This window comes from Magallana gigas, chromosome 9, assembly GCF_963853765.1.
Source record: "Magallana gigas chromosome 9, xbMagGiga1.1, whole genome shotgun sequence".
NCBI lineage: Eukaryota > Metazoa > Mollusca > Bivalvia > Ostreida > Ostreidae > Magallana > Magallana gigas.
The window spans coordinates 8,787,547-8,805,209 of record NC_088861.1 but is presented as its reverse complement, the minus strand read 5'-3'; the positions used below and the strand labels follow the sequence as shown (position 1 = coordinate 8,805,209).

Genomic DNA, 17,663 nt, shown 5'->3' with positions numbered 1-17,663 from the left:
ATACATTTCGGTATATCTCTGGCATAATGTACAGTAATACAGTAAATTATACTCTTTAGACCAAATTATTACAAAGAATATGAAAACATATGATGATCTTTTACAGCAGTTTGTTTATTTCATATCTAACATGTACAGAAAAAGTGTGTCTTTGTATTTATATTCTATAACAATGTAATTGAAACATACACCAACTCAAAAAAAATTAAGGAAGCCGATTTGGGTTTTTTGCGGAAAAACTACATCAGCAAAATTCTTTATGTTTTAACCACATGTAATTTAAACAAACTCTAATTTATTTGCGAATGTTCAAGTAAATCGACCATCTAGTTCTCTTTAGGGACCATTCCAAAATACAGGTACATTTACTATAGGAATATATAAGAAATTGTCATTTTCCACATTTCAAAGCAGATTTAAAATATACTCAAATAGCGTTTTTTTTTCAAATTGTAATAAATGATAAGTAATATCATTTTCTACCTTTAATGTTAAAACTACTAAACTCTACCGTCTGGTTTTTAGCAAAATATTTAAATGCACTAAATTTTACTCTATATTTGAAGTATTACAAATTTAGATTGTTATTAAGGAAGAGCTTATTTCCTAACTCGTTGAGATGGACGCCATCAGGCATCAGAAATTGGGACAGATTGGTGTGCTTAATGTAACAACACCCCCCAATTTTAGCTACCCTATTAGCCTTGAGATGGCATCTCTCTATTGCTTTGTTATCATTAAAATACCTCCATTTATTTCGTGGAAGCATCTGTGACCAAACAAATGTGGACTGTGGAAATCGAACTTCAATCAATTGTAAGTGGGTTTTCATTTTCTCAATTAGTGAATACAGATCAATAGCCCCAATATCATTCACCACATAGTGAATTAAGTAGTCTAGTGATTTTTCATATTGTGTTAGAAAAAAAGAGCATTCTTTTCAGATCCAAATCTTCAAACCTGAATATCCTTGCCACAGAATATTCATGTTCAATCTGTCCAATCCTAGTTTTTATCCCCCAGTCTGCATACTGATGCCATCATTGCATTCTTGATAATAGATGAGCCCATACACCACACTTCAACTTTCCTGCAAGATTAAGTATTGAACCTGATTATTTTTTTTTAAATTACAACTAACATGTATACGTTCCTAAGTCAGTTCAAGCATGTCTTTTAATACATACATAAAAGCATAGCATTGAAATCTCATAAAATAGCATTGAAATCTCATAGCATAGCATTGGAATCTAATACAATAGCAAACATTCTCATAGAATCAAGTTCGTCATATCATACCATAGCATATCATAGCATAGCATACAACATTATTTTAACTCGGTTTAAATGTTTTTATTTGAAAAAAAAAAATTCACATAATAGATTTGTAGTAGACTTTAGCTTCTTATTATTTTACTTCGAAATGTGTGGAACTCTTCTGTGTATGGAGGAGTTTTTGTTCAATTCTTCCAACAGTCTGCTTCCATTATAAGATCCTGTGTGCAACCAGCCTCAAATGCTAAAGTGACTGCCCCTATACGAAATGAATGGGCCCTATAATATCCCTTAACTTCAAGAACATGAAGTGCTTATTCGAAAATGGCTGAGAACTGGTACCTAGTAAGAGGATTCTTTCCCAAATGAATGAACAATGGGCCTTCAATTTTTGGTCGAACAGCAAGATAATCAATCAAACTAGCTACTGGACACAGAATTCCCTCAATTCTATCAATGACCAGAAAACCCCTTCCTTTCTTGATCAGTTTTTGATCTTTTTATGAGTACTAAGACCTTGGAGTAATTAGCTTGAAATTGTACATGTGTCACTTGCAATATTGAATAAAGACCATCACCAGTAAACAACGCAAATTCCCCTATTCTGAGAAAACCAAAGAAAGCTTATAGATATGCAGCTCGAAACAACTTTGTCTCAAAGGTATCATGACAAATGACTAGTAAAGTCTCGACAAGTTATTTAAGTAAATACAAGGTTATAGGTAACCTTGCATCAGCAGACCTACCAATTCTTCTCATACCTTCAAGAAACTTTAGAACAAGAAAGTTTTCTGTTTCATCAACCAAATTTTGAACTTTGCATTGAAAACAAATGGATGATAAGTAAGACCTAGCCTTAGCGTAAAAAAATTTCTTTAGTGACAAATAAGCAACAAATGGAACAACGTCCCTGAGTGGCGGGGGCTATACAATCTCATTCCCAAATTCTCTCTGGAAATTAAAGAATGATTTAAGCCTTGTTTCATAAGATGTCTAGGTGTTGCTGGAGATTGAAGCATCTAACAATTTGTTCATTTGAATCTGTAAATCATGTTGATTAATTCCAATGGAATTGGGTCTGGTCTGGTGTTGGCCTCTGGTGTTAACCTCTTGAAGCGGTACCACTGTTTGCGAGATAAAGAATTTTCAACTTTGTTATCCAAGCTAACTATGTGTTTTGCCCTAAATATAACATTGTTCATCATAAGTCTAAAATCCAAATGTCTTACTAATTCCATCACTCTTTTGGATTTTGAAGATTGGGTATTGATGACGCTTACTAGTGAAAGGTTATCCACATGGAACTTAACCTTTTTGTGTTGCAACCTAAATCCCCATATCTCTATTGCTAATACTACAGGTTTGAGCCATAAACAAAAGTCATGTCCCTCAAAATATCTTGGTTGTTCCAATGAGTAAGCCATTGTAGAAAAAACCAACTCCCCCTAAAGAAACCCCCACAACCTAAATGACTTGAGCCTGCACTATCTGTAAATAACTGCAAACTGTTAGAATCTTCCCATACAGCATCAGGAAATTATGCAACCTCATTGAAGTAGTTTAAGAAAACAAGCCACATTTTAAGGTCACTTTTAATTTCAACTGATAATCTTATACATTTTTTGTATGATGGTGTGGCTAAAAACCCCCACTAAATGCATCATACATTCTTAGATTAAAGGCTCTTCTAAATTTAATTGTTTTTGAGAAAAAAATCAGCATTCCAAATAACGATTGCATTTCTTGCAATCTAATCTTTTCTCTATATAAAAAGCTCTCAATCAGATCCCTGAGATTATCTACCTTTGCTTCTGGGACCTAATAATCATCTCCAATGTATCTATTTCAAAATCTAGAAATATTAACTTAGTTGTTGAGCCTGAAGTTTTATCATGAGCTAGTGGTACCCCTATTTCTTTAGCTAAGTGACTAAAAGTAGAAATAAGTATTGCACATTATTGACTTCAACACCTTCCTGCACAAATGAAATCATCCAAATAATATTCTAAGGTATTCAAGCCCAGACTTAGACTGTGTAAGCCAATGTAGAAAAGTTGCAAATGTTTCCCAAATTTTGCATCTTATAGAACATCCCATGGGAATACATTTATCTATGTAATATAAGCAATTTACAGAAAAACCTAACGGATCAAAATCTTCTAGTTAGATAGGAATTAAACGAAATACATTTTTAACATCTATTTTTCCTACCAAGGCACCCATTCCCAAATTGGTAATCATGTCAACTACTCCATCAAAAGATGCATATTGTACTGTACATAAATCTGGATCTATAAAGTCGTTGATCCCGCGATCACTAGGGTAGGATATATGAGTTATCATTCGCCAACCCCATCCGATTTTGAAACAATGCCAACTGCCGAAATATGAAAGTTGGAAATACAATGTAAGCAGTTAGTCAAAAGGACCCATAATTCTGCCCAGCTTAATTTCTTTATTTATCTCATCCATCAAATGATCATGGTGTTCCAATGCAGACTTAAGAGATTTTTTGAATACACATGAACCCTTGGACCATAATTATTTATGTCAAAACCTTTGGAAAAACCATTTTTAAGTAGTAAGCAGCATATTTGTCTAGGTATGATTGTAAATATTGATCCAACTCTTTAGTTGTAATTGGTGAAGTTCCTAAGGCCCATATATCTTTGTGATCCTGAGGTTTTTGTTTGTTGTGACACAGGGGGTCTAAACTGTGGTTGTTCCTGCAGTGGTGCCCTAGGACGATTTGTGGCATTGAACACATGGTTAAAAAGGAAACACTGGTAATGTTGATGAGCCCCTGTGTCACAATTTACGTCCATAATTACTTTCCATACATTTTGTGCTACGTTTATATTGTTACTAATTTATTGTCAGAGTTGCTTTCCATAGTTTAAAGCTCACTCAACTGGTTTTACTGGACATTTTCGGTTGGGTGAACATTTACTACAACTTGCAATTATCAATAAACTCTATGGAACCCTAAAGACACTAAAATTCTGCATGTATTTTGTATAAATGTTCTTGAAATGCTGTATTTTTTTAATATGGCAAATAAATAAGTTTTTCATGTCAAAGTTCATAATCATACACTAAAAGACAATTGAATTTAGATAAAAATTACAACACTAAAATATTTAATTCTATTGAAAGCGGGAGGTAGCAAGGCAAACGACTTTCTTCATTAGAACTAACTCCCAGTGGAGTGAAGTGGAAGAGATGTTTGTCATTAATTCTGTACATCCATGTATTCATTTTATGAAATAACTGGCGAAATTCCCGATTCGTTCGTCGATATTGCTCGTGATATGTTTGAGTTTCGAAGCGATGCAATCCCAGCACATCACCTGACTACGTCAAACAACAGAGCACTGCTCTTCTTAATTTGGTTGAGATGTTACTCTACATATCATATGCGATCATCTTTATTTAACATTTATTTAGCATAACAACAGTGAAAGAGGAACTATCATATCTTATCGAGTTATTTCAAGTGTATTGTTTTCAACTTGTATCTTGGCAAACCATAAACAAATGGGGGCAGATGTTAATTGTTTGGCAAAATTGTCATCTGCAATAGGTGCAGTAGATGGAAGATCCTTTAAAATATACAGACCAAAGAGAGACCCTAAGAACTTTATCATTCGGGTTATAGACATTTACATGCTATTAACGCACAGGTTGTACATATTGACAATTTGTGTAAAATACGGCATATTCGGTTTGGATTTCCAGGTCCAAATGATTCCAAGCAGTAGGTCCTCCTCTCTAACTTTGTCGGGAAAGAACTCCCCTTTCCTGGGGAATGCGTTTTACTTGGTGAGAAAATTTGCTCAAATCGTTATCCAATTAGGACTTCGTTCACTGATCATGAACAGCAAATAAATAGAGAAACACCGCAGGGTTAGACGTAAATACAACAGAATTATATCATCAAACAGAGATCAACCGCAAAACTGAAAGCCTATGAAACAATATATTGTTACTACTCCCTTGTTTTATGGGGGGGGGGGGGGGGTTGCTGTCTATGTGTGTGCACAATACTTAAGGTACCAGTTTATAAGGTTGTCATAGAATCTAAATGATCCATTTTATATACATGTACCTGTAGCAAGGCCAGAGTTTATACATTTTTTGCGGTTTAACAACGAGCGCATTGTAAGTGTAAGTCATTAGAATGTTATCGCAATATATCTTGTGAAACTTTTGTCGTATTGTTAATTTTGAATTTACCGGATGGCAGTAAATACAAAATTTACAAGTTGTCATGTTTTAAATTTTGTATAAACCACCAACCGGTTAATGCAAAATTTACAACAAGACACTGTATACTTTTAGTGAGAAGTGCGCTCCATACTGACAGATCGTTGTCGCTGTTTAGTAAATGTTCGTCCAACCGAAAATGTCCAGTGACTAGGCGGGTTGTAATCCTGTGCATTTAAGAATTCAGTCTGGGCGTAGCAATTGTAGAGAGCGGACGTTTTCAACCAGCTCCCTCATTTCATCCTTCATGTAACATATAAGTATTACTGACCAGAGTCCAACTATTCTGGGTAAGTTTGTTTTTATTTTAATGAAACGGATTTAATGCCGTATTTATTCCTGAAATGGCCAGATAACCTTGTTTTATATTTTCCGTGAATAATTTGGAAGTATTTTGAAGTAATGTGTGATAATGAGTATTTGCTTTGTAAAAGTATGTGTATTGTTTTAATGTAAACATATGTTGTCTGTATTTCAGAGTAAGGCGTGTAGTAGTTGCCGTCAAATAAATGTATTAATGTAGTACACAAGTATATGAAAGTGAAGTACGTGTACGAGTCTAGTGATTGTGTAAAGTAAAGTATATGTAGTGAAGTAGTAAAGTTATGTACCGCAAAATGTGCAAATATAAGTGTAAATACAGGAAAATGTATTGAGTAAAGTAATGTGCAGTAAAATGCAAGTATGAGTAAAATAATGTTATCTGTGTATTTAACATTTCATTTATATTTCAGATCCCTTTTTGTACCTTAATCTCAAGTCTGTTGAAGAATTCCCTTAAAATTGAAATTATAGCACTTGTTATATGCAGAGCTATTTTGGCTAAGTGTATCTTTAGATTGTGGAGATGGTGTAAACATCAACCATAACTCGTAGTCTACTTTAGACCATTCCTTAGTGGAATCGATACTGCAGCGAGGTCTAAATTGTTCATCATATTTCTTCCACCCCAAATCTCCCTCACCACATCTTGATGGCCCTTGTCTAATGTCATGCAAATATTTTAGAAGACCTTGAAAAGATTCTGGATGGTCTGAAGCATAGATACTTGCATAAACTAGAAATGCATCTGTCCATCTACTGATCGATTTAATCTTTATGATGGGCCTAACTACCTCTCTTATGACCAACTCACCCTTGACTTTGTCATTAAAAAATTTTCTCTGAAGATTCCGTCAGAGAGTTATTATCAAGCAATAAGCTAATGTCAATGTATGATTAACTAATATTTTTTTACTTCATTGAGATAACGATATTGCTAGATAACAATGTATGAATGCTATCTACGATTGACTTTCAACACCAATACTTGTACCTGATTGAATAGCTAAAGCAGGAACAGGTGTTTGAGGGCAAACTTTGGTTCACAGTTGCCACATCTTCACTGTTACACCCGTACAGGCTACCATAGGTAGAACTCTTTTGTCAAGTGAGGTAATTTTGTATCTTGTTACGTTATTCTGTTATTTGGCGGTATGCACATGGTGCAGCGAAGTCAGGAAAACCCTCATATATTACGAAAATAAGGCACAAGGAAGTTAATACATTTATATTTTGTGTAAAGATCATTTGCTTATACTAATATTAATTTTCAATACAAGTATATTGAATTCTGTGTAATTGTTTACAGTTTCAAGTGAAGTTTGGTACTGTTTGTGACTCTGCGGCGGGAATACCCGTATTTTTGTTCTACATTAAACTTCATCAGTCAAAACCAAGTCAACCTTGTTTTATCTACGGGGGGGGGGGGGGGGGTCGATCCATAACCGCACATCTCTGCCGTAACAGTGAATCTCCTTCCAAGGAATCGTAAAACGGTGAGTGTGACCTATGGAAGCCTGAAGACGCCATTACCGATGTTGTGTTTGAACGTAACTGCGACATGTGATGATTCTTTGATGATGTGTAACTGTGAACGAAATATTTGCGATTTATAGTGATAACATTGCGATTTATATTGTTGATACTGACTGGTTAAAAATTGTATGGCGGCACGTTTGCGTTATAAGGTGACAACTTTTAACATTACATTTTGTGTTTAGATGTGCAATTAACTGGTTAAACTTAAGTACTATAGTTATAATATCTGTGCATATGAACAATCATCAGAACTGTTCTGTAGATTTGAACTGCATTGACACTTAATTACAACTGTTTATTTTGCATGTTTTACAATTTACATGTTTTGTAATCAGTGTTTATGCATGTGTACATGTACATGTATTTACCTCATGTGTTAAGCGAAGGTTCAGATATTTTATTGCAACACTTTATTGCATAATAGCTACAGGTATTTAGCATTCTATTGTTTGTAAGTGCAGTCTTACTCTCTGTGTTACAAATATGTCGGACGACTGGACGCCTTATACAGATGCATTTTCATCTATTTCTCCCGAAACAAGGAACGAAGCGAACACAGATCACGACAAAGAAAATACTGAAGAAACTGCTAAAGGAGCTACTAAGGACTCTGAACAAGCAAACCAGATCAACACATTAAGGCCGGGTGAGCGCAAGATGACCCCGAAAGGTTTAGATTGGCAGGTCGATAAGATATGCTCAGACTTTAAGCTTCATGTTTCAAGATGGCGGAAGTGTGCCTCTTGCATTGAAATTCTTATCTCGGATTCGAGTTATACCAAGCACATTAGACGAGAAAGAGACATTCTTATGAACATTATGACTACTCTGAGTGAAATTTATGATAGGCTGAAACAAACACTTACCAATGAAGAAGATGTGAAGTACAGAGACTTATTAGATCAGTATCAGGGAAGATTAGAGATTACTTCTGGAGATAATCATACATTGATGAGTTTAAGAAAACTAGAGTGTGACTCGGTTTCCAGGGCTTCGAGTAGATCACACAACAGTCGTACATCAAGGTCATCGAGGCATTCCAATACGTCCCGGGGTTCTAGAGAGTCGATAGATACAGTCATAGAGGCCCTGAAGACAAAACTGAAGTATATTGATGCGGAGGCAAAACACAAAGCAGACCTTGAAAGGATCAGAGTCAAGAAGGAGCTTGATATAGCCCAGGCTAAGTTAGAAGCACTTGAGACTTTGGAGGATACTGGACCATTCTTATACAGTGACTTAAAACATTCCGTCCCGGAGCTGGACTCCAAGGAGCATGTTAAAAGATTTATTGATGCTCAGGTCAGGCCAGAAGAGGATAAGGCCAAGATAGAACCAGTGTCTCAAGCACCTCCAATTCTGCATAGGAACCTCATGCTGCCTACGTTCACTTCTCCACAAACACAACAGGAAAATGTTGCCACCAGTAATGCATCAAGAGTTCCGCTAAGCAACGTAGACTTGCAGTCACTTAGTAATCTACACCGCCTAGTAGTGGTCTTAAACCTACGGAGCAAGGCTTATTAGATCTGGCTAATTCACTAGCGAAGCAAGTTAGTCTAGGTCGGTTACCTCCTCCTGAACCTACAATATTCCTAGGAGATCCTTTGAAGTACCCTAGCTGGAAGGCATCATTTCAGACACTCATAGAACAATGTCAGATTCCAGCATCAGAAAGGATTCATTACTTAAAGAAGTATCTGGGTGGATCAGTTAAAGACGTTGTAGAAAACTATTTTCTACTGTCGACAGATGATGCATACGATGAGGCGAAAGGACTATTAGAACAAAGATATGGTAATGCGTTTGTTGTTGCCAATGCATTCCGAGACAAACTGGAGAAATGGCCGAAGGTAGGACCAAGAGATGGTGTTGGGCTGCAGATATTCGGCGACTTTCTCAAACAGTGCTACACAGCTATGCAGAGCATTGGGAGCTTAAACATCCTCAACGACGACAGAGAAAACAGACGATTACTAAGCAAACTACCAGACTGGCTAGTAACAATATGGCGTAGAATTGCCACTCAATACAAAGAAGAGAGGATGGAATTTCCTCCATTTAAAAACTTCATGGACTTCATAGTTAAAGAAGCTAAGATTGCAACAGATCCTATAACCTCCATAGAGTCTGTGAAGAAGTCTGAACTCTCCCATACAGAGCCGAGTAAACCACGACCTGATTTCAAGGCACGACAGCGAGGTACAGCTGACTATGGAAAACGGTCTTTCCTGACAGATGTTGATGAGGATCAGGTTGCAAATGTGAATGTTGCGAACAGGAGTGACAAAAGAAGTTTTGTGTGAAGGAAATCATGAACTAGATGACTGTAAACAGTTCTTAACGAAGAGTTTGGAAGGAAGGAAACAGTATGTGAAACAGTAAGGTCTTTGTTTTTGGATGTTTACATGCGGGTCATTTAACAAGGAAGTGTCGTCAGAGAAAAAGATGCAGAACTTGTTCCCAGTTTCACCCGTCATCCCTACATGGGGACGTATATCAACGAGGACAGCACCAGATGGTGGAGGATATTAAGACAGTAGTGTCAAAAAAGAGTTCATCAGGAACAACATTCTTGAATCACTCTGGAGCATCTAGTTAAAGTACCATGATACATCCAGTGTATGTTTCACATAAAGAGAACCCAGATAGAGAGAGGTTGATAATGCACTACTCGACACACAGTCGGATACCACCTTTATTCTGGACAAGACTTCAAAGGCCCTTGGACTTGAAGGAAAACCTATGAAGCTCATGCTTTCTACCATGTATGCAGAGAATAAGGCTGTAGATAGTTGTAAGATTGGGGGACTTGTGCGTGGTTTCAACAGTGAACATAGGATACCATTACCGGAAACGTACACAAGAGATCATGCCTGCCAACAGATCTCATATTCCGACACCGGAAATTGCAAGAAGATGGCCTCACTTGGAGGTTATTGCAGATGAACTTCTACCTCTTACTGATTGCGAGGTTGGATTACTTATTGGATACAACTGCGTGAAGGCTTTGACGCCTAGAGACGTTATCGTTCCATCCGTAGACGGACCTTATGGTCAACGCACTGACTTGGGGTGGAGTGTAATAGGCATAGTAGAGAATGACTGTTCAACGGAATGGGATGAGGACCCCATAGGAATTAGTCATCGTATTGTTGCGTGCGATGTGCCTACAGAACTTTGCAGATCTGAAGTTTCAAGACCAGACCATGTTGTATTTTCCTTAAGGAACAAGATAAAGGAAGTAATCAACCCTGAAGAGGTAGTTAGGATGCTTGAAGTGGACTTTAGCGAGAACTCAACTAGTTCTAAACACATTTCCTATGAAGACAGAAAATTTCTGGATGCCATAGAAAAGGGGATTCATAAGCTGGATGGGCATTATGAAATGCCATTACCTTTCCGAGAAGCTATGCCATACCTGAGCAATAATAGAGACATGGCATTACAGCGACTGCAACATTTGCGGAACCGATTTGCGAAGGATGCACAGTATTGCGAGCATTACATTTCTTTCATGAGAGAATTGATTTTGAAGGGTTTTGCAGAAAGAGTACCGGAAAAGGAAATCAACGTTGATAGTGGACAAGCATGGTTCATTCCACACCATGGTGTGTATCATCCGCAAAAACCAGGAAAGCTGCGTGTAGTCTTTGATTGCAGTGCGAAGTATATGGGTCAGTCATTAAATGACCATCTGCTACAAGGACCTGATATGATGAATATGCTCGTTGGAGTTTTGTGTCGTTTTCGCAAAGAGCCTGTTGCCTTTGTTTGCGATATTGAGCAGATGTTTCACCAGTTCAAGGTAAATGTGGAGCACAGAAATTATCTACGATTCCTGTGGTGGGCTGACGGCAATTTCAGTAAGGATCCTACTACTTACCGGATGACTGTACAGCTGTTTGGAGCAGTGTCCTCCCCAGGATGCGCCAACTTTGGCCTGAGACAAGCTGCCACTGATGGAGAACTTTAGTTTGGATCTGATGTTGCGAACTTTATCAAACGAGACTTCTATGTTGATGACGGACTGAAGTCGGTTGCTACTCCAGAGGAAGCCATTAGCCTTATAGAGAGAAGCAAAGAGTTATGCTGTGGAAGTGGTTTGAGATTACACAAATTCCTTTCAAACTCGAAGGAAGTTTTGGAGAGCATTCCAGCTGACGATAGGGCAAAGGGACTAGGAGATATTGACATACATCAGGACAAACTTCCCATTGAGAGAACTCTAGGTATTCAATGGTGTATTCAGACAGATGCATCCAAGTTCAAGATTACCCCAAAGGACTGTCCCCTTACTAGACGAGGTGTTCTTTCGACGTTATGTTCCGTATACCACACACTTGGATTCATTGCGCTTTTTGTCATAGTTGGGAAACAAATCTTGCAGGAAATGTGTAGAAACTGAACAGATTGGGATAGCCCTCTAGCAGAGAACTTGCAACCAAGATGGAGATGTTGGAGGGATGATCTCGAGAAGCTTGGTTCCTTGGAAATCAAGAGATGTCTGAAACCTGAGAACTTTGGAGATGTCGTAGTGGCCGAACTACACCATTTCTCAGATGCATGCACAATTGGATATGGCCAGTGCTCATATCTTCGTCTTATAGATGACAAGCAACAAGTACATTGCTCTTTAGTTATGGCCAAATCAAGAGTCACGCCACTAAAGCCAGTTACTGTACCTCGGTTGGTACTCACTGCTGCTCTCGTTTCTGTTTAAGTCAGCTCCCAACTTCTAGAAGAGCTCGAAATTAGCAATGTCGTTGAATGGTTGTGGACAGATAGTACTGTTGTCCTTGGATACATTGCTAATGATTCTCGGCGTTTTCACGTTTTTGTCGCCAACCGACTTCAACAGATTCGTGACCACACGGAACCCTACATGTATCAGTGGAACTACATCAGTTCAGCAGAAAACCCAGCAGACATAGCATCACGTGGAATTACAGCTGCTGAATTACGAAACAGGAAGGAATCGCTCAGAGGACCCAATTTTCTATGGAAGTCCAGTTTATATTTTGTGTAAAGATCATTTGCTTATTCTAATATTAATTTTCAATACAAGTATATTGAATTCTGTGTAATTGTTTACAGTTTCACGGTGAAGTTTGGTACTGTTTGTGACTCTGCGGCGGGAATACCCGTATTTTTGTTCTACATTAAACTTCATCAGTCAAAACCAAGTCAATCTTGTTTTATCTACGGGAGGGTCGATCCATAACCGCACATCTCTGCCGTAACATTCACTTTTTATTGCGATGACGCGTCCCCTGCTTCGTGATGGACCTGGTTCTTGTGATGCCTGATCATCAATGGATGGAGCTGATCGCCCGGGTCTTGAGCTCATTGACCTTGATCATTTTCCCTCGTGGTATCTGCAATTCTGCTTATTATACCCCCCGCAAACGAAGTTTGGGGGGTATATAGGAATCACCTTGTCCGTCCGTCCGTCTGTCCGTCCGTCCGTCCGTCTGTCCGTCTGTCTGTTCAATTCATGTCCGGTCCATATCTTTTTATGGAGAAACATTGGAAGGTCTCACTTCACACAAAGATTGCTTATGACCTAAGGGTGTATCATGACTTTGAACCAAGGTCATTCGGGCAAGGTCAAGGTCACTGACAGAAAAAGTGCAAAATTCCTGTCTGGTCCATATCTTTCTTATGGAAAAACATTGGAATATCTTACTTCACACAAAGATTGCTTAAGACCTAAGGATGTGTCATGACCTTTACTGAAGGTCATTTGGGCAAGGTCAAGGTCACTGGCAGAAAAAAGTGCAAAATTCGTGTCCGGTCCATATCTTTTTAATTGAGAAACATTTGAAGGTATTACTTGTCATTATCTTGACCCAAGGTCATTTGGGCAAGGTCAAGGTCACTGGCAGAAAAAGTGTAAAATTCGTGTCTGGTCCATATCTTTGTTATGGAGAAACATTGGAAGTTCTCAGTTCACATAAAGATTGCTTATGACCTATGGGTGTGTCATGACCTTAACCCAAGGTCATTTGGGCAAGGCCAAGGTCACTGGCAGAAAAGTGCAAATTTCATGTCCAGTCCGTATCTTTCTAATGGACAAATATTGGAAGTTCTTAATTCACATCAAGATTACTTATAACCTGAGGGTGTGTCATGACCTTGACCCAAGGTCAATTTAGGAAGTTCAATGTCATTGTTTAAAAAAAATCAAATTCAAAATGTTTATATTAAATGGCTGCTTGACATGTGGAATTTTGTTTGATTCGAGTCATGTTTGTTAACATAAGGATGCATATGCCCTCATGCATTAACAGTTAACTTAAACTAAAATGGAATTTAAAGAAGAGAAATTGGTCTGTGTACTCATATTAGCATTAACAGTTTTAAAAAATAGAGCAGTTGTTATTTATAGAAAATGGACGGTGAAATAGATTCATCCAATATTTTCTATCATAGAAAAAAATACATGAGTTATGATTTTTTCTTAGCGGGGGGTATCAATTGTGAGCTTGCTCACAGTACCGCTAGTTAATTTTTTGGTGGCATTTCCGCCCATTAAAATGAACAATACACATACAATAACTCACTTGAAGTTAAAACAATATTTTTAAAAAGTTGACTTAAAATTTACAAATTATATGAATGGTGCATACGAAAAACACCCTGCTTTTAATATGGCCCCATCAATAAAAATATAGACGCCGGATTAAAAATAATATAAAAAAACAGATAACCTGTCTATTCATTATTGAAATTTCATATATATTTAAGACGGATGTAAAAATTTTACGCAAATAATTTATAAAAAATTTCCCCTAAACATTGTCAACCTATAGCTACTATCTATATACTACTATCCAAGCAACACTTGGAAAAGAATGGTGATCACGAGGTTCCAGATGTAAATAATAAAAGAAGGCTGCAGGCCGATCCCGACCACAATTAACATAAAGTCATTGATTTTATATGCATAAAATAGATGATATTATTATTTGTAGTTGGGTAATTCTAATTAATGTAATCAATTACTGAATACATGTAAATCATTTTAAAAGAAATTAGATAAGTTAGTTTTGAAGAAATCCAAACAAAATTATGATGAAAGTGTTCTTTCATCCATATTTTTAAACACAATGTTTGCTTCTGATTCATTGAGTTTTGTACCAATATATTGAATTTTGATCAATAAAAATCTACTGTCATTACTGCATGACGTGTAAATGTACATGTATATCTATTGATCTTTTAATGGAACATTTTTACACAACATTGTATCACACTAGCTTTGATCCACCCATGGGCAATCTTGAGTGATCTCAAATAGCATGCATGTACATGTACGACAACAAGAGACCAGTAGACCAGTTCTTTTTCATGATTTATAGTCACAGAAGTCACCAAGACAGATGAAAAGGGAAATGTCAGACGGATTGTGAAATCAAGTGGCAGCAACATATCTAAATCAAAACAGTTCTGCAGATTGCATTAACAAACGAAAAGCCGTTGCAAGGTGAAGAGCAGGAGACAGAACAGAATTGATAAGAAAAGAAAGAATTTAGAGGATTACTGTGCTGTAGCCCTCAGATGGACGTCTGAAAAAAGAAAAAAAAAACATTGCGGCGGATGGCGGAGGATAATGCGGGCTCCTGAAACTCGCCACGCCGTGCAGCCTTAGACCAGTCTCAGTGGAGAAACAATGTTTCAATCTTTTTCGATTCCTAAAACAACGAGAAATAAGTAGTTAAGTAAGTAAATGCATTTGCTATGCGTTATACCAAGAACCTGTTTTAAGAAAAAAACATATTCACCATCTTAGGACTATGTGCGGTATGGTCAAATATCTGCCCCCGATTTTAACCAATTTTTAAATAGTGTCGTATGAAAATCAAATCTTCGCAAATCTTTGTATGGAGGATGCCTATAACTTTCATCATTGCTCATTTGCTCTTTATCTATGACGTCACCTAAATGACCTAATTCCCGCAAATGTGCAAACAAATGAAAATATTCTCATTTTTGCTCTATATTTTGCAATCGGAAGTATAGAGCGCAGGTCTGCTCAAATGCGATTTTAAAAGATGTTTTTCTTCAGATAGTTATACACATTATACTAAAAAACGGTACTTGAGCAAGCCTGCGCTCGATGATTCCCAGTCGAAAAACCATCGGAAAACACCCATACCCATAATTTATCAACATAATGCAATTTTCATGACGTCATTTCTACATTATGACGTCACTGTGGCGATAACCTTTTACACTTTTATTTCAAGTATGACTTTAACTATCTTTCACCTTATTTTTAAAGCTTTTTCTAAAACTTTGATTTTGGGGGCAAAAAATGCATAAAACCGCACATAGTCCTTTAGCAAGCCCAGCTAAATTATGCATGTACATTTGTTTATTCGACAGAACAAAAAATTATTTTGTGCTATGTTTGCATCATGCCTCAGATATGAATAAGCAGTATAAATTATAAAATATTATCCTATTGATATTGAAATATGAAGTTAAATTATCATGTTATTCATAATTAAAAAAACCCATCTTACTCTAAATCTTCATCAACTTGAAGAGTTGATGCAATATGTTCAGAAGAGGTACCATTCATATTTTATTTTAAAAAATTTAAGCAATTGATTATTAATCGATTACATGCTATTAAGTAATCTATTACAATCAATTACACAGCAAAAATGAGTGTAATCGATTAATAATCGATAACACAAAATCCCCTATGTAATCGATTATTAATCGATTACATTTTTAAGTAATCGTGCCCATGCCTGATTACGTACCCGAAACCATGCATGCAAACTACAAATCAGAGTACTGAAGTACTGATGGGAGTTCATTTTATCGATTATTATTTATCTTAAAATCAACGATATGTTATTTTGCTTGGCAAGTAGTTTATAATCTCTATTTGAATTACACACATTTTTATAATATGGATTCTCGGACTTTTCCGACAAGAATTTCGAGAAAACCTCTTATGAATCATGTTGTGTTATATAAAAAAATAGAATTGATTTCATCAAACTATGTATCGGTATTCGAAATATTTCAAAACGTGTATGGATCCAACCAAAAATGAACTTTAGTCTCGTTCAACCAGATGCTTGACCGTCTCCGTTAATCTCCGACAAGTAAACGATACCAGGTCACGTGATAGCTTGATGATGCGACTTCTAAATATAGACTGACTCCCTGCTTGTCGGAAATGTACGGAGACAGCCGATGGTTGAACGAGACTATATTGAACTCTGGCGTAGGAGTACATACGACTGAAAAAAACTTTTTAATTGTTCGTACTATTTAAAATCTGACTATTTCTCATGTATTTATAAATGACTTTCTTTAAAAAAAAAGCTTTATCGTACATTACATCGAATTTATCGATTATTTTCAAGAACTAACTCTTAACTAACAGCGGTGATGATTTTTGCGTAGGTCCAAGCATTGTTTCAGTTTCAGTTTGCCAGGGTAACTACATAGGAGAGTTGATTAAAATCAACTCCCCAAAATAACACTTTTTAAATTTTTCAAAGTTTGCTGGAAATCGCCAAAAATATTTAAGTGGTAATACATGAAAATGCAAATTCCAGGGTTTGTTAATCACAGGAGAAAAGAAAAGGAGTTCTAGGCAGAAACACACCAATAAAACATATTTGAAATCTGTGTTAGCAAGACATTTTCCATAACAATAAATTTGGAGACACTGCATGAGCTGTGTTCTGAGACTTGTTGATAAGAGAAAACCTATCCATCTTGCAATTCTGAAATTATGAATGAAACCACCTTGTTATTACAAATGTGCTCATATGAAGAATGTGTACATTTAGTAATGGTAGCCAGGGACATTTAATATCATATTATATATTATCTATCTATATATTGTATATTAAATATTGTTAGCAGATCTACTTTTGTATTCTTATGAACCAGAATTTATTCAAAAACTTGTACGTAAAAAAAATAAATCACTCGCTGTGACTTCAATTTTTCTATAGTAAACTTTTCTTACTTATGTAGCAATATACCTTCATCACCTGCATATGGTGTTTTTGTCTTTCAGTTGATTCGATACGCAAGGGCATGCTCTTCGTATTTTCATTCCCCCCCCCCCCCCCATTACGACAAAGAGCACACGGCGGGTGGGACCGGTCAGCAGAGGATGCTCACTCACTCCACCTGATCCTACCTCTATCTATTTGGAGGTCTGTGCTGCTCTGCTTTGAATTTGTATTTCGTTTTATGGATTTTTGAGATGGTTCACGGTT

General features: G+C 36.7%; 1 protein-coding gene across 1 annotated transcript; it reads left to right on the top strand.

Annotated features, from left to right (window-relative positions):
* The first annotated feature begins 10,273 nt into the window (after window positions 1-10,273).
* LOC117688650 (uncharacterized) lies at window positions 10,274-11,670 on the top strand. The gene has a single exon (XM_034466807.2). The coding sequence runs from the start codon at window positions 10,274-10,276 to the stop codon at window positions 11,375-11,377; it is 1,104 nt and encodes a 367-aa protein (XP_034322698.2). The 3' UTR covers window positions 11,378-11,670.
* The last annotated feature ends 5,993 nt before the right edge of the window (window positions 11,671-17,663 follow it).

Bases quoted from the DNA above. Each gene is read 5' to 3' on its own strand.
- LOC117688650 (XM_034466807.2), top strand. From the start codon at position 10,274: ATGCCTGCCAACAGATCTCATATTCCGACACCGGAAATTGCAAGAAGA.